Genomic DNA, 22,840 nt, shown 5'->3' with positions numbered 1-22,840 from the left:
AATATTATTATATAATTAAAAAAGTTTAAAAAAATGAGAATTATAATATTAAAATATGATAATGAAACATTCAGTAGCAAGCTGCCTGCAGGGAGTAAATGTCTGGCAAATTATGCATATATTAGAGGTATATTATCAAACCCATATATTAGGGGTGCCCAAAAGAAAAGACGTTTTTTTAATGAAGTAATTTTCCAATAACAAATTTAGTTTATAATATTATTCTACAAAATAATTTCCATTTACAGATACAACTTTCTTCCATCGATCAGGAAAGTTATTAATCCCACATTTGTAAAATCTGACTAGCTGTGAGTTAAAATATTCAAAAAGTAATCTTTAACTTCATTAACACTATTAAATTTTTTACCATCTAAATTATGTTGTAGAAACTAAAATAAATATTAATCTGGTGGTGTTTTATTTAAAGAATATGGAAGATGAACAATAGTTTTTTACCCGAGAGCATTATTTTTTTCTCGCGTGATTCTCGCAGTATGAGACAGGCGCGTCGCCTTGTTCTCGTCGCTTAGTGCGTGAGGAACCCACTCATCCTGTTTCCACGCCTCCCCAATATTTTAAAACCTCAAAAAACTTATATGTCAACTCCTGAATCGACATCTCTGTATTGGCTTTAATTTCTGCAGCTATGCGGTCATCATAGATGAATTTTAGTGTCCCACTTCTTGACTTGTCTTCCAAAAAAATTCCAGATTTAAATTTTTTGAACCATTTTTTAAATTGACGAACCAGTAAAATCCTACAAATACAAAAATGTTACTTTGAAACAAAGTTTTCCTACAATATAACAACATCAGCGTTTCTTTCACCTCCGATTTTAATGACCCTCACTTACCGTAACATCAATTAACGGTACAAATTAACTGACAGTCGGAACCTATCAAACGCTAATTGACCGCGACGTCCACGTACGTGTTTCCGTTTATTAAACGCGTCCCCTCCAGGAAAACAGCAACCTATTTATTTCATAGAAACACTATGGTCGCACGAGCGATTTTCGTCTCTCTAGTTTCTATTATATTAGAGCACATTCGTGATGTGCAGTCTCGCATTGTTGCTTTTTAACTCTCACCTTGAAGCATCTTCGCCGCGCGTAGAGCACTATCGAAATCAGTCCCGGCTAAGCTTCGGATCGATCCGATCCCGCCATGACCACCGATGGAGATAGACGTTTAAGCTCGAGCAACTCTGGAGATGCCAAATCTATCGAATCAGATTCTGTAATAACTCCTAAGCGTCTCTAGTGCTATAACGATCGCCACTAATCGTCTTTTCTCTTTAGTTACAGCAGAAGGTGAGTCCGTCCAGAGGTCTACCGCCTGTGGGAGGAAACCAGTCCGGAAATGTGATGGTGGAGAGGCAGGAAATCAGTCAATCTCAAACTGGAATGAACGAGAGAAACGCCAGACCATCTTTATCGAGCAGTATATCACCAGGACAGGTGTCTCCTACTTCTCAGGAGTCGCAAACCAAAGACGCCAAGCATTCCCTATTGCAATTTGCCGTGAACCACTTCAGACAGAGTCCAGAGTGAGTAATTAAAATAATTAAGGCACGCTTCGAAGATTAACGAAACCGATATTTGAATATCATAACAAAGCGCGATCAATTTTTTCGGTAATATTGCATATTTGCGGTCAACTGGTACATTAAAAAGCAACGCTCGTAACGCTTTCTTCTCCAAAACATTTGTAACTTACGGTTTTTACAAAACAATGCCAAAAATAATTTTACAAATAGCAAAACGGTGTTTTTTTTAATATATTTTAATTGACATAGCGTTGTTTTATGTGCGAATAGATAAAATAGAAGTTTATTTCATCAATAAATCATATTTTACATACATACGTGCACGTATACTAAACTATATATTATTCAAATATTCTAACTTAATTGTTTTACGACTCGAAACGGTGTGAGATTATTTTTAACTCACAATTAAAATGGTGCTTTTGCGAAACAGTCGTGTCATCTTTCGGAATCTGAAAACAATGTTATTTTACAAGTTTACATAACTAAGCTATTGTAATAGTTTGGGAATTATAAAATGGGGAGTGGGGTAATATCGAACAGATAAATTAGTATAACTCGGCGAGCGATCGACGAAGGATATACATATGTATATTATAAATTGTGTTGTGTTGAATATTGTGCTCTATTGTGATATATAATGATTGTGTACTCTTCTCGGGAAAGTGATTGACCTCACGCGGTGTGTGTCTTGTGGCGTTAATTATTTCACATACAATATAAACCGCGATAGGTATATCAATATGAGGAAGTTGTTTTACCGCAAGTGGATCTAAACAAAAGACGCGTTTTTCCAGCTAATAAGATTCTATTAAATTTTAATTTATATGTTCATTATGCAATGGTGGAAAAAATCGCTTTTAAGACCGCGTTATGCATAAAAAATATAATTCATTATATCAATGGATTTTTTTTTAAAATAAATTGTACAATGGCCATATAAATAAAGAAAATAATGCATCTATTATTTAAATTTTAAATTAATAAAATTACTTTTCGAGGATTTTTCATTATATTTACGTAGTATTGTGCTCATAAAAATTTAGCCTTTATCCGGTGTTGCCAGATTCTTAGTAAATCTTGTTAGTAAGCTAATCGCTAAAAACAGCTCAAAAACATTTTTTTAAATAATTACCTCCAAATTCAAAAGTTAAAAATAAGAAGACTCAATAAATAAAATAAGCAGCAGAACGAGTTCCTCGAAATTTGCTAATTTTTTATTGCTACTTCAGAATCCAATTTATAAATCCCATTACAATTATTTTTTACTAGACCTGGTATTTTATATGTAAAATTTAATAACAAGTGTTTGAAATGTTTTTAGTCGATTTTTATACATGTAGTTACTGACAGAATGCCAGTTACAGTATTTATTTATGTTTTTATTGTGGCAAAGATTTAAAATTTAGGTATATTGAGCATTTTTTAAAAGACCAAAACAAACCTCGAAAGACTTATATCTGAGTTTTCTAATTATCATATTTTTTCTCTACAACAAATTCTTAAAAAATCAACTGGTTAAATCAATTAAAATATATTTTTAATATTTTCCAATAAAAATAAATCCAAAAAACTCTATATAAAATCCCATGCTGGAACTACTCAGATGTTTTAACATTCGTTAATAATTTAATAAACATTTATAATCTTTTTCTTTTTCATTATAATGACAAGATTTTTTAATTCTTCCATGTAAAAAAATATAGATATTACTCACTCATGGTGTGTAAGAATGATTTTTTCCAATACTTTTAATATAGTAGTACTATACTTCCACTTTTAGCATGATTCAAAGACATTTTCTATTAAGTACCTATACCGAATCGTAACAATGTTATCATATCAATGCTAATCCATTATAGATATAATCTACTATTCCATGGCATATTCCCCCCCCCCGTATATTATTTTTAATTTTGGACACAGACGCCGTCAGTTTATCCCTGATAAAATGAGATACATACGTAAAATAAATAATTTCCTATTAGGTGCAATATAAAAACCAAATAAAAGAAAATTTATTATAGAATTGATTCACAGAAATCAATAGTCGTAAACGTCAAATTTGTGATGAAAGGTCGACGTTCGTGAATCCCGTCAATCTATTTCGCAGCGCTCGCGAGCGGGCGTAGCCGCAAAAAGCTGTTTTCCCACTGCAATCGGGATTCCTACCACCCCCTGAGCTTCGCTTCTTGTCGATTACAATACAATGGATTTTGTGTGTGAGAGATGGTTCCGCAACGCGTTGCAAACACACGAACGTCGCCATTATTCGAGTTCGCATATACCCGCGCACCGGTAGCGTCCGCGGGCAGCACACATGTGTAGAAAGCCTGACGGGCGCGTTTTGCGTTTTTCCGTAGTCCGTACGCACCCATTCGCGAAATTCTATCGCTCTTTTTCATTTCGCCATGTACGTCCCGGCAGTGGACATCTTCGTTACCGAACGATTGCGTAAAAGAATCGAAGGAGTTGCGCATGCGCACGCGTCGCGCGGTGACGCAACCCTGATTTTCGGTGCGCGATTGGCACCACTTTTCCGGCAGGGGCGTTTAGGCCCCGACGCCGAATAAAGCGACCATACTTTGAATCAAATTTTAGTGTTCCGATAATAAATAATGTGACGGATAATGCAGCATATAAACAAATGAGTACTCAAACTATCTTCATGTGGCTGGGAGCTTGTATCAAATCTTCGACCAAAATGCAAGTATTTTAAGTGTACTGTAGTAAAAATTTTAATTGTCTTACTATAAAATTATATTATCGGTGATGGGTATTATTATATTTTAAATATTAATTTTATAAATTAAATGCGGTGCTTCTTACGTTCTTATGCCCGAAAACGAAACTACTGGATAAGTGGATACATAATGTACATGTAATGAAATGTTAAGGTCTATGTTAAAATTATTACACTTTTATTCTATATTTTTCAAACTTTACCAATTTAATATAAAAAAATATTATTATAATATTTAAACCTCAATGTCAATTTACTCTTCTATACCAGCGAGTTATATCCTTATTTAGTAAGCACTGTAAGCTGTCCAAGTTTCGTCTGACTCTTTATCTGTGAGAATCTTCAAAAACAATTATAATTTGTATTGAAATTATAATTTATATTATTTTTGGTTACAACTTATTTAAAATTTTCTTTGTGATATCCATAGCTGTTATACTATTAGGCCATTTTCCCCCCACAGTTGAAACTGGGATTATCTTGAGTAATCTAGAATGTTTTGTCACCATATTTAAATACATATTTAGCTAAGAACTGATCGTAAAATATAATTAAACAAATTAATAACATAATTATTATGTGGGTATAGCTTATAGCACAAATGTGTTTCCCCTCGTGAAACCCACTAAGTGTTTACTTTTGTGGATTATCCTAGGAATGGTATTACACAAACCCACACATCCGTAAAATATTCCGTTAGTAGTACTAATTTTCCTTTACATATTTATTTTTAGATTTCTGTATTTAATAATATACATATATTTATTTTTATCATTAAAATACCCCAGTGCGATCTTTCAAGGTTCAAGCATACTTTTATAGTTTATTTCTCTATTTTTTGTCATTGCTTTATCTGTTAATGTCAACACAGTTCCGCATAGTCGCATCTTTTTTTCAATTTTTATTAATCATATTTCTAGATAGCCACGCTCAGAAAGCAATGGTTATGAACCCTCCGCTGCATTTGGCCTTAACGGCCACGAAAGCGACCAACAACGTTTTGCTACATAAATACGTTTTAAATTTAAACAAATTAAGTGCCAGCGAGCGTTGGTCAGAACAGAATAACTATCTACAACAAATCTACTTAAAAGGAGGATTATATAAATGACTTATTTTAAATAAATGGTTTAAATGTTATGATTATAAGCAAAGCATTATTGGCCGCTTTCATAGCCGTTAGGGCCAAACGAAAAGAAAATGTTCATAAATGTTCAAGTAGAAAAAATAGTAAAACTCATTTTTAGCAATATTATTTAACTGTTTTCTCGGTTCTTTGCAAATCATTAATTAAATTTAATTTGAGATTTGGTGCACATCAACAAGTGCACGAAAATATAACAACAATAACAGTACATTGAATAGTATCTGATCGCACGTATAATTTATGTGAAACGAACGCGGATGAGATATCACTATTTAATTTTTAAAAACACGTTGTTACTAGGTATATTCAAATTTTTAATGATAGATGGTCGCGCGTATAAGCTACCTGCGGGCGATGATTATTGCTTTTTATGCGAGCTCTGTAATTGGCCGTTATGAGAGGTGAAAAAAATCTGAGATCGAAATGGAAAGTGAGCTAATAAAGTAACTATAAATTGGTATTTTTATTATCACTATAATGCGGTTTTTACTGAAACTAAGTATTGACAACTTAACCGTTTAACATAAAACTAGCTTTTATAATATTTTTATGAACTTGTTAATAAATATTATAATAATATTTTGAGAGCCGTGAGAGTATGCCTGGTCAAAGAATGCGGGTACAGCGGTACAGGTGTCGATTGAGTTGTAGGAGTGCCCGGCTGCTTGAGTATTTCCGATTATCGAGAGTTGTAGATGCCCGTGTAGGTCTTTTAACACTGGAATTTTCGTTAGGATATGTCTGACAATGTACAGTTTTTAAGATTTCAGCAATGCTGAGCTTGTAGTGTGTTTTAAAAATGGTCATGTCAATTCCTAATTCCACTAAGTGCGAGGTTCGCTCACTGATCCGTTTCTTTATAGCGATAGTCTTTATGTTGATTTTTTTATATTTATTTACTTCCTGTGAAAATTTTTTGACTTCGGAAGCAAAGAAATATGGTTGAATTCAAAAATTTATTATAATAAAAATGAAAATCTAAATGTATGTTATTCGTCTTTGCGTTAGTTAATAAAATCAATAGACTGTTACAGTGGTTTGTAAACGAAATCTCAACATTGCAGAACAAAAAAGTTTCGTCTTCACCTCTCGCTTTTGTCGTAAAACGAAGATTCTCGTCTTCCGCATACAAAGTGCTAATAATACAAATGATTAATTTATTATTTCTTTTGCATTATTTATTTTTGAGTACTTAGTACTTACGTTATTGATTATAACATTTCCTTCATGTATTTATTTAAGTCAACATCAATCGAATACAAGACAGGAAATGAAAGTTTTTGGTATTTTATAACCTATCCATATGCATAAATCGAGTGCCTTTTATGCATGAACTTCCTTTGATGTCAGCATTTTTGTTTCATTCGGAATTTGTCAATAAAACATCAAGTTTTTATTAATGATTTACTTTCACTGCCACATTTTTGCGCGAACACCTTCACTCGTTAAACCGATAAATTGGTCTATTTCACATTTAATGATAATAAAAGTATCACGTAACAATGATGTGCTTATATAATTTTCAGATTGGACGCGTTGAAAACAGACACGTTGAAAGGTAGCAAGCATAAGAATCAACAACAGCGCGGAGAATGGACATGGAAACGACAAACAGATCTAGTTAAATGGCAATCTGAACCTCTCCGAGGACCCCTACTGCGTCTGCGACCGCCCGAACTAGCCGCTTTAGCCATAGATTGCTTTATGTGCGTCTTACGCTACTGCGGAGATGCACCACCGCCTCCAGCTACTCCTAACGGACCACCGGCTGATCTATCAGAAGTCAAATGCGTATACACCGTTCTAATGGTAATAAGTTTACTTTGTACAATACATTTTAATGGAATATAAGACATTAACAACAATTTAATTTACAGCATTGTCATAAATTTGCTGCGTTGAGAGACGAAGTTTATTGCCAACTCATGAAACAGACCACTTCCAACAAATCGCCTAATCCGGAATCATGCCAACGCGCTTGGAGACTCATGAGCATCGTAGCCGCATACTTCAATTGCTCAGACACATTAAAGTATTAGATTATTTATCAATAAAGTAACAGCAATATACACTTTGACGATGACGCTAATAGAGTTATAATATTATTATTTTAGGCCATATTTATTGGAATATTTGACATCAGCTGCCGGTGATCGCCGTCGACATTGTCAAGGAACAGCGGCCGTTTGCTTAGCTAATCTTAGAAAGACGTCAAAATGCGGAGGAAGAAAGAATGTCCCGAGCGTGGAAGAAGTAACGGCTGTATCAGCCGGACGTAGTGCCCGTCGTCAAATATATAGATTGCCCGGTGGAGCTGAGCGTGTCGTTAATACTAGATGTTCGACAGTCGTTCAAGATGTTATACACGACTTGTGCGATTTGGTAATATTTCAATACATAATATAAATAGGAATGGTTAAGAAAGACCAGAACTTGACACTTGGATATTTAGTCTTTCATGATTCATTCACTATAATACAATTTATACTACTCAACTTCAATATTAATAACTCATTGGCATTATAGATTGGTGTGAATAACGAAGCTGAACAAGCTGAATTTTCTTTGTATTGCATCGTCCAAGGAGACGCTTTCACAATGCCTTTAGCAGCAGACGAGTATATATTAGACGTGACGACAGAATTACAGAAGGCAGCACAGCCGTTCTATCTCATATTCTGCAGAAGTGTTTGGTATCATCCGTTGAGACATGACGCCAGTCCGTTATACACAGAAGTAAGATTTTGTCAGTTTGACTGCTATTATTATTTAACACTGCTTGTATTAAATGTGTATGTGATATCTTAGGTATTATTTAATCAAGTGGCACCAGATTATCTCGAAGGTTTATTGTTGGAATTGCCTGGTGGTGGAAGACCGTCAGCCGGAGCGTTGCGTGATATGGCTTTGGTCGCTGCTTTACTGCACAGAGCGGCAGATTTGAATCATCCACCGCATTTGAAAGAGGTATGGAATAAACTAGTCCAAGAAAATTATTTTTGCTTAGTTTATTTTACTTAATTTTATGAGAATTAGAAAATATATCAAAATTATTATTACAAAAAGACATAATTACAGTCTTAAACCTTTTTATATAGTTTTGATGGGAAAATAGTCTATTGAAGTGCTAACTACAAAAACATTGTATGAAACGTTTGTGAATAAGCATAAGACTACTCTTTAAATTATACATTTTCTTTAAAATATATGATTTATAAGTTCCTAGTAAAAAAAACGACAACTGACTGACCAACTTTTGCCCCCTTCTCTGGAAAAAGCTGAAATGTCATCCTTCATTCTAAATTCTCAGATTATCCCTCAAAGAAAATCTAAAATAAAAATCTCGAATCAATCTTAAAAATATTTTTTTCAATATGTCATTTCAATTAAATCATATCAGAATACATTTTCACCAGTAGATATATATTTTTACTCCTTCCTTTTCCATACATAGTAATATAAACATTTACATACTTATCATTATATATTTAGATGTGATGTATAAATGTTACAGTGAATGAATATTTTTCAGTAAAGTTATATTTTCAATAGTGAAGTCCAAGTACATTTTCACCGGTAGATATATTTTTACCAGTGAAAATGTAATTTATCTGGCAGTTGCTAGTAAAATTATATGATTTCAACTTTTTTATGTGTATTAATTATATGTTTACATATTTATCATTATTGATTTACATGTGATGTCTAAATATTACAGTGAATGTGTATTTTTCAGTAAAATTATAGTTTTACTAGTGAAGTCCAAATACATTTTCATCAAAAGATATATATTTTTACTAGTGAATATATAATTTAACTGATAAGCGCTAGTGAAATATATGCTGTTCTAAAATGTCCATGAAACTCAATGTGACAGTTGCGAAATGTCCATTTGTTGTTCTAACCCAAACCTAACCAAACCTAGTCAACCCATCTCTCAGAGGAAAATAAGCGGAAGAAGAAGTACAGACAGACATTGCATTTCGCATATTGCTCTATAGTTTGTCTGAACTTGGACTATGTTTTAAAAATGTGATAGCTATCCTTACCGATATTACTAAGGACTTCTGATATACGAGTATTGGTCAAAGAATATTCAAATCGTATGTTGGTCAATAGGAGGGCGCAAAAACAATTATCACTTCTCGCTCATTATCGAGCGTTGCCATGGCAACAGCACCGTCACGATTTTATTGCTTTTGATGTAGATTTTTTACTTCTGAGAAGGTTTAATTGTTTTTTGCGCTCTCCTATTGATCAAAATTAGGCTTAGACTAACTTCAATCGATTCTCATTTATTGTAAATCATAAAATTGATATAAAAGTCTTAATATGAATGCTTGATAACCAAGCATTTCCATTGCGACGGCGATGACAAGATTTTATTACTTTTGATGTGGATTCTAAACAGGTATTTGTTGCCAGTTGAGGAACGTTAATTTTCTGTTCAGAACCAAGTCAAACCAAACACTACCAAAACTATAGTTTTTGAATCATTTAAGTTAGGTTTAGGTTTACTTAAATATATTTTAAATATTGTAGTATTTTGTATGAACTAGAATCCCATGTGAACTCTTGTGTTTTTAAATTTCTATCATGTTTGGGAGATTGGTATTAGTAATTATTATATAATAAAAAATGCCGAACGATCATCACAGATTAGGTTCTCCTAGATTTTCCTGATCTTACGAATGAATAATTAAAATAAAATTGAGCTAGGTCGTGCACAGTGACATCTATTGGTTGTAAGCTGTGATAATAGTTTATAATTAATAAAATAAATGTCTCTTATTTACAGTCTGATTTCTCACTATTTACTTAGTAGTTGCTGATTGTGTTTACCTTGTTGTAATGCATTTGGCTAACATATGTCATGGAAGATATACAATAAATAAATCAAAAAATATATATTAATACAAAGTTTTTTTTTGCATTTCACTTCAAATTAAGTAAATGTAATGAGGCTTTATAAATAAATTCCATACATTTCCATACAATATTACTTCAGGCAACTTAAGGTGAAAGTCTATTTTTACTATTTTTTAACAGCTGTTATTCAATTAAAGTTGTGACTAGTCTTTCCTTTACATCAGAATGATCAGTGTAATATTCTGTTGCCAACTAAATTTTATTTATATAATTATAAAAGTTATAAATTTAGAGTCATCTTAATTTTCTGGTTTTATTTCTCATTAAAATAATAAACAAAAATATATTTTTAATATTATCAGTATTTTAACAGAAAAATACTGTAATAACTAAACATAGTATTACTACTGAAGCGGTCGCGGTTACGCTTCTATATTCGTAGTTATCGGCGGGTCCGGTTGACGATTTGTGGTAGGACGTTTGTACAGCGAACTGTACAAAGTGGCCCTTGAGAAATCTTCCGGTAAGTTCTTGACGCGTGTTGACTGTGATCCTTCGACAGTCGTCGATATTAATCCTCGACCGCGTATCCTGGAGATGGTTGCTCAGACAGGAGGCGAGGTGTAAAATCCGAGTAGTCAAGTCGAGCGGCGAGTTGTAGTCCAGTGAGTGTTGCAGAGTCGGAAGTCCGGAGTCGAATGATATGTGCACTTTTGGCCCCTCCTTATATTCCCGGTCGGGTGTGCAAAAGTATCCCCACTCCGCGCGTTGCTGGCGGCTGCGGGGATGCGGCGTCATTGTACGATGCCGCTTAGTTCAGGTGCAAGGCTCAGCGGGACTTCACTTTCGCGTATGCTGCGTCCCGGACGGTCGTCTCGGGATCGCCATACTACTTTATAAACATATTAATATAATCTCATATTTAATATCTATCTACTGACATTTCCTTCATTGTGTAAAATTATCTTAATAGTTATTTTTATATAGGTCACAATATACCTATCACAAATATTCAATCTGCTACTTTTAAATGCACTACCCAGTAATCATTGACAAACTTAACTGCATAATAAAATACAATTACAGATCAAATTCTTACTGCCAAAGCCAGTACTTGGACTGCGAGAGATCAAACCAGCAAAATGGGCTGCTCTAGTACAGGCCGATTGGTCAGCGGCTCAACCCTTGAGCACTCATCAAGCTAAAGCTCAAGTATGTATAAATTATTATAAATAAACCATAGTAAAAATAACTGAACTAATATTTTTAAATATAAAATAAAAGGTTCTAGCCGTATTATCACAATGGCCATTGTTTGGAAGTTCGTTCTTTGCCGTAAAACGAGTAGCTGGAGGAGGTGGTTCTCCAAGTGAATGGAGGGACCATATCTTAGCATTGAACAGACGCGGAGTTCATTTCTTAGACGTTCAAACCCACGAGACGATACAGCATTGGCCATTCGCTGAAGTCATCAGCACTAGAAAGGTATGTGTTACATATTATCATATGTGTGATTGTTATACGTGTTTCTTATAATGTTGACGTTTCGTTTCAGGTGAGATCTGAAGACGGCTCTCTATTCTTAGACATGAAATGCGGATCTTTGCTGCAGCAGCGAGTGACGAGACTGCAAACGGAGCAAGCCCATGAAGTATCGCGTTTGGTCAGACAATACATTACGTTACAACAGTCTGGAGCCAACGCTTTCAGCTCCGATTAAATTTAATTCGTCCGAGAGCCATTATTAATGTTAATGATAAATATGAAACGTTAAATGAACCAATAGATATTAATAGGATACGAACAAGTAATGATCATTTATATGTATATTATTATATCAATAGCAATGTTTCAGCTTTTACATTATATAGTATTAATAATCGCATAGTCAATGACCTCTTATAATAATAATTTTTATTTTGACCATATTTATTTTGTATTTTTGTTTTGCATTATTTTTTTCATATTTAGCCATTTTATCATTAAGTGTGTTTGAGAAATATTTAAAATATTGATTTTTTATAATTTTTTAATTTTGTAAATATCTTCCATATCAAAAATATGTATTTATTAAGACATATTTACATTTTTATTTTATTCTAAAGATTCACTCTGACTTTGTATATACATACATATACTTTAGATTCAATAGTCCAAGAATTTTTATGTATATTTGTTTCTAATAATTGTGCTATTGATAAAATGATAATTAATAATACGTTAAATCAACACCAAACCCTTTTATTATAACTATACATTCAATAAAAGTCAAATGGTATTTTTACAATCTAATACATATTTTCAAATTTGCTCAAAATTTATAGTACTTAATCTAAATTTATATTAAGTATATATATATATTGCATATTTCTATGATTTTTTTATATAAATATATAAAATGTTACAATGGTATTGTGAATGATATTTTTATAATGTTCTTTTTGTATTATATATAAATCAATTTTTTATTGAATTCAGTCTTATAAATTATGACACGTAATATAAAAATTATATTTTGTGTAAATTAATATAATTAATAAAGTTATATATTTTTGTGACATGAATCTCTAGTGTTTTTTATTAATATTTGAACTATTATCAATCATCGGTGGGACTATGTCTAGGAGTCCTTGTCGATTGTCTACGATCAGATTTCTCGTCCCACCTTTGCGCCGTGTATTGTACATAACCAGGATCCGTCGGGCTAATCGGTTCTCCACCACAGTCCATTTTGATCTTCGATGTCGGCAGAACAAACGACACAGCCGGCAATTCGTCTCTATAAATTTGCGAAGCTGCTTCTCTTTTTTCATTTTTTTTCTTCTCTAAACCAAAATACTCTGCGATTTGTTGTAAGGTGGGCGGTTTAGACTTCAACGTACTCATCTTACTCCTCATTGAATCTGTCTGAGAGCCTTCTGATTTATAATGCGAGTAATTGTCATATATTCCATGATTTTTATGATTCCCATTTTGCTTAATTTTTGAAAATATAGGAGTCTGCAATACGGGTAAATAGTCTTCTTTCACTGGAAACGGTGGTAAGCTTTCTTCTTCAAACGTGTCCCAACGCTTACCATTCCTATCAAAATCAAAACTTCTACTAGAAACTAAATATGGATAGCTTTGCCTGTCCAACGGAACGGACTCCTTCATTACAAATCGTTCATTCTTATTCTCTGCTTCGTTAAGATACTGCTTCTGTATTCTCTTATCTTCCAAAATTTTCAAATACGCAGCGTTCTTATCCATTTCTTCTTCGTAAACAGCGGGTTTTTTTAAATGTCCATATTTGCTCTCAAATTCTTTTACGTCCTGCTTATATTTTCTATGATTTATTGGTACTTTATCAAATAATTCCAAATGCTTAGGATTACCGTTCCGGACAGATCCAAACTTTGTCTTTTCGATCGTTTCTAAAGAAGTGTTATCGGTATACTTGTGATAACCGTCGTCTTGTGGAACTACAAAAGTATCAACTTCATCGTCATCCTTTTGTTCAATTTCCTCACTTTTTTTATCCACCCTCTCTATCGGTTTATTTTTATCTACTTTCTTAGTGACTTTTCCATTTTTTTCTGAAACAATCGTCGCTTTTGACTCATTTTTTTCAATTACTTTAATATCAGGTTGACTTTCTTGCGATAGTTTCGGATAGACCAAAGTCTTTATATTGACGGCAGTTTGCGGACGATTTTCTGCTATTTTTTCTCTAGGTCCGGCAAGATCTATGAGGAATAATGCAGCAGTGACTAACGACAGAACTCCTAAAACAGCTGCATTATCAATGAGACCATCTGGAATTGAATCTAAAGATGCTAATTCAAGTCCACCTGAAACAGAAAAATAAAAATTACACATGTATTAAACATAAACTATATTAAATATAAGATATATTTACCTAAAATGATGAAAAAAAGAGCACCAAGTCCTAGCAGAAACTTTTCTAATATTCTTCTACCCTTTGGTACTTCTGCAAAAATTTTCCCAAGCAAAAGACCAATGGTGATTATGACATAACCTGTAATTTGAAACAATGCTATAGTTAACTGCTATATGTGAAATGCATGTAAATGTGAAATTATTTAGGTCACACTTGAAGAATGGCAGCAATAGATAACTTATCACTAGCACAGTTCGAATAACGGGAGTTGTTGCTTTATTATATAATTTATTGAAGTTTGCTTCGAGTAAATTTGAATTCATATACACATTGCACACAAGTAGGGATTTCAACAATACCGGAATTTTCAATACCGATATTACCAAGAGAAAAACAGTCAATATTGGTATTACTGGTATTGTCATTATTATTATTTTAATGAATAAGTAATAAATAATCCGAGTACCACTCGCATGTTTCACCATGCTTATTGACTGACAAAACCAAAGCATTCGAATATTATTGTTTTGATATAATAAATATGTTAATTAAATCACTATCCCTTTTAATGTTGACAGTTTTTACATCCAATATGGGTAATTATGTTTCGTAGGAAGTTGTTTTAATTGTCTTTTTATTACATTACAATTAAATTACAACTACATCTAATTGTCCTGTTTAATATATTTAAACGTTGTTTAATCAGTTTATCTGATAGATGTGCATTCATTCAAAGTTAAACTAAATGCTTGTATTGCTAAGTTGATGTTGTAATATATTGTTGAATGTTAATACATGCTTGAGAATTTTGCTAAAAAATCCAAGGATTCAAGAGTTGGAACATTTTTTTTAAAAATATTGAATAAAGATGTAGTAAGTATTGTCGTCTTCATGTGTTTTTTTTTGAGAAAATATAATAAGCAAGCAGGTTACATTTCGACTTATGCTGCCAACGTTTATGACCAATTATACGTCTATTTATGAATACTTCGTGTTTCAAACAATAAGAAGCGTTTAACAATCTTCTTTACATTCAGGTACTTATAAAAATACTTTATATGCTGATGGGCCAGAGTAGCATTAGCTAATTTATTCCAATAAAATATATTCCTATATTACTCATTATTTTTTTATTAGTTACGATTATCTGAACAAACCTTATAGAAAGGAGTGCGTTGAAAATTGTAAATCTGTTTATAGAAGAAGAAGAATTTTAAAATTCAACTGTTCTTCAAAATGTATTTCAAAATATTTTTTTCTAAAAACAGATTTACATATGTGATTGATGATTGTGATATTTATATAATTTAGTGTTAAGGACCCGGGAGGAGGAATCGGCTGGGCGAACGATTTGTTTTAAATGAGTACGCTTTTGTGTTGGCTCTGACCGTCACTCTCTCTCTCTCCGAGATCAAGATCAAGTGTCTTCTCTTTATTTGATTCCCATATTTATATACATTGCACACGTGACGCATTTCCTTATGACACATTCCATAAGGTAACATGTACACCATCGATTTGTCCCTTCGATCGACCTGTGATATAACTTGTGACGCATCATCTCTTTGTGACAAAGAGAACAAGTATAGTACTGTTTCCAGTTTCAAGTGTCCCATCGATTTATCGTTTCGTTCAAACGAATGATACTGAATCGATCCCTTGTTTGCTCTAATTGCTTTATTATAAACAAACGTTCATATATCGCGATTTTAGGGCGAAGAACTAATAACGTTGCAGCATTGCAATTGCGTCGCAATCTTATTGAATTATATAATTATAGGAATATATAGATTTAAAATCAGAGTATATAACATTAGATGTGATTTATTTTTATTTTTTATTTTAATTATTGCATATTTAATATTTATTTTAGAATATCTCAATAATATTTATTTCCGAAAGATTTAGAATTCTAATATTTTTTTATTTCTACTCATGGTAAAAGGTAATTAAATTTAAAAAATACGTAAATACTGCATAATAATGTATTATTCTACTTTGATATGTTACTCCGATAACACTACTTAGGGTAATACCCTACAATAAACATAATTTTATTCTCCACTTCCGCTTTTAAGCAATATGGAATATGGGCATCGTTGTTTTCGTAGTTCTAAGATCTAAGCCATGAAGATATCGTTTTCAACAAATAAAATTTACGGATTTGAAAAAAATTGATTTTTTCCCGGTACTACAGGTATTTCATGTTGTAATATCGAAGGTTGATTTTTGCCCTAATATCAGTATCACCGGTATTGCGAACCTTACACACAAGTGCACAGTCTAAAATTAGATTTCAAGGACATATGTTCCAACAAAGGTTACAGGTATTGAACATACGACCCGCGCGAGTTCTTCGAAAATCTTACCTCACATATCGCAAATTCAATAGAAAATAAACAATTTACGCGAATAGTGGTCAAGTTCTAAGAACAATTAAACGAAAAAAAAACAATTTGGGAAGTCTCGAGCTAGCGTGGACCACCAAGATCTGCGACAAGAATGTTATATGCTTATATGTACATATATGTATGTAGTTGTATTCGAAACACAATGTGTTACAATTTCGTTTTGGTCAGACGCAAAATGCTTTGAATCAACACTATTATTTATTAAAAAAATATTTTTTGCATATATTGTGATAAAATTTGTAGCAATCAAATTTATAATTATTATATTTTAAAATGTGTGTCACAAGAGCCGCAGTTTAACGACTTCTGGGCCAGATAGTAAGTATTTTTTCTTATTACTTAATCATTGACTCATAATCAAATCATAGACGTGCATATATCGATGAAATATTTTAATTAGTAATTAAAACTATTTCGAAGAGACCAGTAAACTTGCATTTGAAACAATTTCAAAACAAATCTTCCTTCTGGGTGGTAAAAATAATTATTTAAGAGATGAATTAACTCGACTAGTGCAAAAAATAGACCCAGACATCAATAATGCTAGACGAAATTCATAGTCTATTTTAAAAGAGGGACCACCCTCGTTACGCATGTCGCAGATTTAAACAATAATATGACCCAGTGCTTCTCAAATTTGTTCCGGCATTAGACCATATGTGTTAAGGACCCGGGAGGAGGAATCGGCTGGACGAGCGATTTGTTTTAAATGAGTACGCTTTTGTGTTGGCTCTGACCGTCACTCTCTCTCTCTCCGAGATCAAGATCAAGTGTCTTCTCTTTATTTGATTCCCATATGTATATACATTGCACACGTGACGCATTTCCTTATGACACATTCCATAAGGTAACATGTATACCATCGATTTGTCCCTTCGATCGACCTGTGATATAACATGTGACGCAACATCTCTTTGTGACAAACTGAACAAGTATAGTACTGTTTCCAATTTCAAGTGTCCCATCGATTTATCGTTTCGTTCAAACGAATGATACTGAATCGATCCCTTGTTTGCTCTAATTGCTTTAGTATAACAAACGTTCATATATCACGATTTTAGGGCGATGAACTAATAACGTTGCAGCATTGCAATTGCGTCGCAATCTTATTGAATTATATAATAATAGGAATACATAAGATTCAAAATCAGAGTATATAACATATGAAACGTTGATTAACTTCAAACTCAACAAATATATGTTTCGAGATATTCTACTACAATGTGATGAAATTTAGAACGGAGGTCGGAAACCTTTTTAGAGTTGTGGGCCACGATCAGTTTTTAGTTTTATTTATCGGACCGCAAGTAATTAAGAGGATATTGGGTTCTTAACCAGTTAGTAAATCACAAGATAAAATCAAATCAATTCCATTGGATGGTTATTATCTTAAAATCCTTTGATAATCATTTATTTTGCACAATAAAATTAGCGGGACAGCAACATTTTTAGGACTTCTCCTTTAAAAACTGCTAACTTTGCTCAACAAAATTAGCCATGTAGTAAAAAAATTCCCTTAATAACCACTATTTTATATTTTTACTTTATTTTTTGTGGCCCGCGGAACGCAGGTTGCCTACCCCTGTTTTAGAATATTAAGGGCCAACTAAGCCGAGTACTGTAAAAGTAAGGTGACCTTATAGGTATATTTTTATTTTTAGACATACTCGTACTTGAAAAAAAGTAATACATTGGGTTGATATAAACATTCAAAAATAATAAGTGATACTAGGCAGTCTGCAAGCTGATGCTATTTTATCTATCTGGAAAAATTACACTAATAGAAATAAGAAGTGATGACAACAAAAAAATCAAATTTGCAAATAAAAATAGTGCAGTATGGAATAGCCCTTTTAAAGTTTTAACAGTGTTATGGGGAAAATTACAACAACGTATTAAAACACAAGCAAGTTCTTGCAAAATAGACAAACTGTTATAAAAACTTTAAATATAATTATAAATTTACGTATGTAACTGTTTTTAAATAATAGATATCGATGGCTTAAAGTGTAAATTTGATAACTCCACTTTTGGGTGAAAGTGACTTAACAATGTTACCTTGTATCTTCTTTAACCGAAATACACATGCCCAAAAAATTGCTAATTAACCAAAATTTATTATCCAGAAAATTGAGATATTGTTTTGTTTTCCTATTTATAAGTTGTCTATTTAGTTTTTTGTTTCTCCTGTAAAGTTGTCAAATATGGAGTAAGCAATTTTACAATTTAAGCCATCGATATCTTAGAGGCAAATTTATTAACCGAACATCGAAAAAATTGAAAAAAATTTTAATATTATTTGCGATAACATAATTGCAGAAATAATAAATTAAAGGATTTTTTTAATGTGTTGTGTGATTTTCAGATTTTTGCAGCGAAATATGGACATAAATCTATAGTTACGGCACTGTTTCAAGATGTTAGTCGCGCCAGGAACATATCGAATTTCAAAATAACTGTACATTCCATAAAAAATGTTTAGTTAAAAAAAATTAACCATGACTGTATCTTTTCATATGAACCGTGCAATACAGTAATAAACATAAACTTTTTAGTTCGGCTTAGTATTAAAAAAAATATTGACAAAGGATGTCAAAACGTCAAATGTCGTCACAGCTAACCTAGGATATCATAAATTCGACGTGGTGCAATTAAAAATCCATAAACATTTCTGGCAAATGAACCTTATGTGCCTCGCACAGCAGACGCGTTCAAATGATGACTAGCCTTTCCCAATAACTATAAAATAAAAAGCGAATAGCAACACCACGGATTAAATGGCAAATTAAAATTTATTTTCTATGTTATGTATTGTTCCCTCAAGTTATTTGGAGTTGACTCTTTTTTATCTATTGGTTTATCTATTGATATAACTATAAATCTTAATGAAATTGGAATGTTAAAAAACGACCACAAACTGGCCAACATTTGCCCTCCTCCCCTTGTAAAAATCTTAAATGACGACCATGACTCTAAATCAGAATTTTTTTGGTTATCCCTCAAAGAAAATCTAAAATAAAGAGTTTTGAATCTATCCCGAAATTATTTTTAAATACATATGTCATTTCAGTGAAATTATATCGGAAACATTTTCACCGCTAGATTTGCCAGTGAAAATATAATTTATCTGGCATGTGAATTTTTCAGTGAAGTTATGTTTTCACAAGTGAAGTCCAAGTACATTTTCACCAGTTAATATATATTTCTACTAGCGTAACTATAATTTAACTGATATGTGCTAGTGCAATTATGTACCGCTCTAAAATGTCTATGAAACTACATTTGACAGTTGTGAAACGTCCATTTTCTGCTCAAACCCAAACTTAACCTAATGAAAATTTAAAAACTAATAATAGTTATAGAACTTTCATTAGGTCTGGTCCAAAATATTTCTCTTATTTTTACATCTCGCTTATTGCTCCATAGTTTGTCTGCACTTCGATATCAGACTGTTTTAAAAATATGATAGCTATCCTTACCGATATTACTACGAACTTTTTATATAAGAGTGCTGATCAAAGTATATTTAAACCAAATGTTGGTCAATAGGAGGGCGCAAAAACAATTATCGCTGCTCAGAAGTCAAAAATAAACGTCAAAAGTAAAAAAAATGTGTCGGCGCAGTCGCAGCGGTACTTCTGAGAATGGATTATTGATTTTTGCGCTCTCCTATTGAACAAAATTTGGTTTAGATATACTTCGTTCATGCTTCACTATGCTTTATTTATTGTAAGTCGTAATATTGTTATAAAAAGTCTTAAAATGAACGCTAGATAACCGATCTTTTCTATTGATATGATTTTATTAATTTTAACACGTATTGTAAACAGGGACGTCCCCTGCGAATTTAACTATAAAAAATTGTTGGAACGACGTCCCCGCATGATTATTGACAGCTGTCTGATCATTGGCATGATCATGAGCATGATCATTGGCAACATAGGAAACTTGAATTGGATTACTCTGTATAATGGCCAATTTACTTTTCCAAAAAATATATTTAACAAGCACAATTAGGTCTAACACAAGCCATAAATAATTACGCAAGGGAGAAGTAGTAACATATACATGAACGAACAGTAATAGTATAGTATTTGCATGGAAGGACAAAATAAATCGTCACAATATGGATTTGGCATGGCATATCAAGTAGGGCTATTCCCATATAGGAAATTCTTATATTATGTAAATAAAAAACTGGGGAAATAAAAACAAAAGAGTTGTTTAAAAACGTAATTCAAAATAATATATTCATATGGAACATTGCTTATAGCATTTGATGTACAAATATAACCAAACATCAAGTATATAAATATGTAAGTAATTGTAATATACACACATAAATATATTTAGTGTTTCAGATATCAGAGTAATAAAAATAAAATAAAAACTAATTCCGTGCGATTAAGAATATGTTGAAAAATATTGGTGTTGTGTGAATTACAATAGTGAACAATTAACTAAATAATATTTACAAGGATATAGCGAAACATTCGTTTTTTGTCATAGCATTCTTGTGTGGTTTTTTTTCAGGTAGTGGTCCCAACATCTGAAACGGGTACAGGGTATACCCAAAATAAATGATATATAAATAATAGGTAAGTAGCTTAAGTAGCTTTTTGGTGACTAAATTAATTGGAACGCAGTGGATTAAATAAAAAATATTTTTTTGTCCAATAAAGGTTCAAGTCAATAACTAAAATCCTAAAGCGCAAAACTTGAGCTTGATAATTTATTTAACACGAGTGACGCTTGCCAGTTTTAACCTGTTGTGTTACACGCTCACGTATTTTATTTTATTCATACATGCCATTGTAATTATATAGATGTGTTTTGTTTTGCTTATTTCATAAAGACAATATATGTAATTAACTTTCGAGTGAAGCTATTTTTTTAATTTAATTAAATATTCAATTTTTTAAATTATACATTTTTTTAAATGTTAATATCATTTTTTATTCTCTTTTAATTTTTTAAAAATTAAAACATATTTAAATAGCTAGATTTTAATTAAAAATTTCCAAAACTTCAAAAATCATTTTTGTTACAATTTTTTTGGTTTGCTGCATTTTTTTAAAGAAATGTATAGATTAAATAATCGCATGAAAAATATCTAATACTGAATACTACTAATAGTGCATTTACATATAAATAACTTTTTATGTTATTCAATTGAACAGAATAAAATTATGGTATTTGTGTAAATAATTTACCTCCATAGACTGCGTCACCAAATGAAGCCCCAATTGAACTCCAAGTTATGTTCCTCAATAGGGACCATTCCCTTGATATTTTTTGCAAATAAAGTGTGAGTCGCACCGATTCGTCATCAGTGACACGCTTTGCCACCATACAAGATACGCAAAATATCTAGAACAATATTTATTTATATTTAAATTACACAAAACCAGTTTTTTATTCACAAATAAAAAAATATAAAATTTAATTAGATTTTAAAAATAAGGATATTTTTATTAAAGTAGAAATTGGAGAAAGTTAAGTCGACTACGTACAACTTCAATGATTTTAACGGCTACCCATTTATCACACACGACCATTTTATGAATAATTGTCTATTTAGTTAAACACTCGTTTACAACCAAGTTCAAGAAACCATCTTTCCGTCGCGTCCGACAGCTAAACTCTGACTGACGAAGCTAACCGACTTTTCCAACTCCGCGACCGTCGAATGGTTTTTCTGTAATCGCAACATGCTTACTATTTATTTGTAGTAGACAATGCCGTCTAAGAAAATATACAATGCCGTCTAAGAAAATGCATTTAACTAATGATACGTCCTTGACTGCTTCTACACGCAACACATCGAGAAATGTACTTTTATGGTTGAGGAAAACGATTTCGTAACTAATGTTAGTTGACTAAGCGCACGACGAATATGACACAAAATTTATAATAAGAATAAATGAATTGTGTTTTTTTTAATTTTTGACTGCAGTACTAGATTCAAATTGTTTTTTTCTATATAGCAAAATAACTTGATTTACTTACAAATCTCGTAAGCGTAAGGTTTGGTATTTTATAGATATTACTTTTTTTTAATTCGTTCGGACGCATATAAAATAAGCTAATATTATATTGACGATTGTTTTGAATTATAAAAAAATATTTTTATTTTTTATTGTGTCCTCGTTGCTTTTTTTGTTCTTAATATTTGTTGGAATACTCTTGCTATTTTATTAGAATAGTGCTATGTTTACAATATATATTATATTTAG

The 22,840-nt window shown here is 32.0% G+C and overlaps 2 protein-coding genes across 2 annotated transcripts in view; one reads left to right on the top strand and one right to left on the bottom strand.

Moving 5' to 3' along the window:
• Myo10A (unconventional myosin 10A) overlaps positions 1-12,870 on the top strand; it is a 110,604-nt gene extending 97,734 nt beyond the window's left edge. The window contains exons 19-27 of the mRNA XM_088200321.1: positions 1,304-1,551; positions 6,968-7,250; positions 7,319-7,473; positions 7,556-7,823; positions 7,968-8,177; positions 8,250-8,408; positions 11,397-11,522; positions 11,595-11,795; positions 11,866-12,870. Of these exons, the coding sequence (XP_088056447.1) occupies positions 1,304-1,551; positions 6,968-7,250; positions 7,319-7,473; positions 7,556-7,823; positions 7,968-8,177; positions 8,250-8,408; positions 11,397-11,522; positions 11,595-11,795; positions 11,866-12,030 (1,815 nt within the window). The 3' untranslated portion in view covers positions 12,031-12,870. The remainder of the gene's footprint in view (positions 1-1,303; positions 1,552-6,967; positions 7,251-7,318; positions 7,474-7,555; positions 7,824-7,967; positions 8,178-8,249; positions 8,409-11,396; positions 11,523-11,594; positions 11,796-11,865) is intronic.
• On the bottom strand, positions 12,799-22,240 carry LOC148228271 (uncharacterized). Its single transcript, XM_088200322.1, has 4 exons — positions 22,118-22,240; positions 21,818-21,974; positions 14,212-14,331; positions 12,799-14,143 (listed from the first exon to the last, which is right to left on the bottom strand). Exons 1-4 carry the CDS (start codon positions 22,160-22,162, stop codon positions 12,909-12,911), a joined length of 1,557 nt encoding a protein of 518 aa, XP_088056448.1. The 5' UTR covers positions 22,163-22,240; the 3' UTR covers positions 12,799-12,908.
• Positions 22,241-22,840: the final 600 nt, after the last annotated feature.

This window comes from Plectrocnemia conspersa, unplaced genomic scaffold (genome assembly GCF_051122295.1).
Source record: "Plectrocnemia conspersa isolate PC_06_02 unplaced genomic scaffold, ASM5112229v1 ptg000012l, whole genome shotgun sequence".
Classification (NCBI taxonomy): domain Eukaryota; kingdom Metazoa; phylum Arthropoda; class Insecta; order Trichoptera; family Polycentropodidae; genus Plectrocnemia; species Plectrocnemia conspersa.
The sequence above is the reverse complement of the archived record's forward strand: the minus strand, read 5'-3'. Positions and strand labels throughout refer to the sequence as shown.

Coding starts and splice junctions, on each gene's coding strand:
- LOC148228271 (XM_088200322.1), bottom strand. CDS start 22,162: ATGGTCGTGTGTGATAAATGGGTAGCCGTTAAAATCATTGAAGTT. Junction 21,975..22,117: donor CCGTTAAAATCATTGAAGTT/GTACGTAGTCGA, acceptor ATATTGTTCTAG/ATATTTTGCGTATCTTGTAT. Junction 14,332..21,817: donor TGGTGACGCAGTCTATGGAG/GTAAATTATTTA, acceptor TTCAAATTACAG/GTTATGTCATAATCACCATT.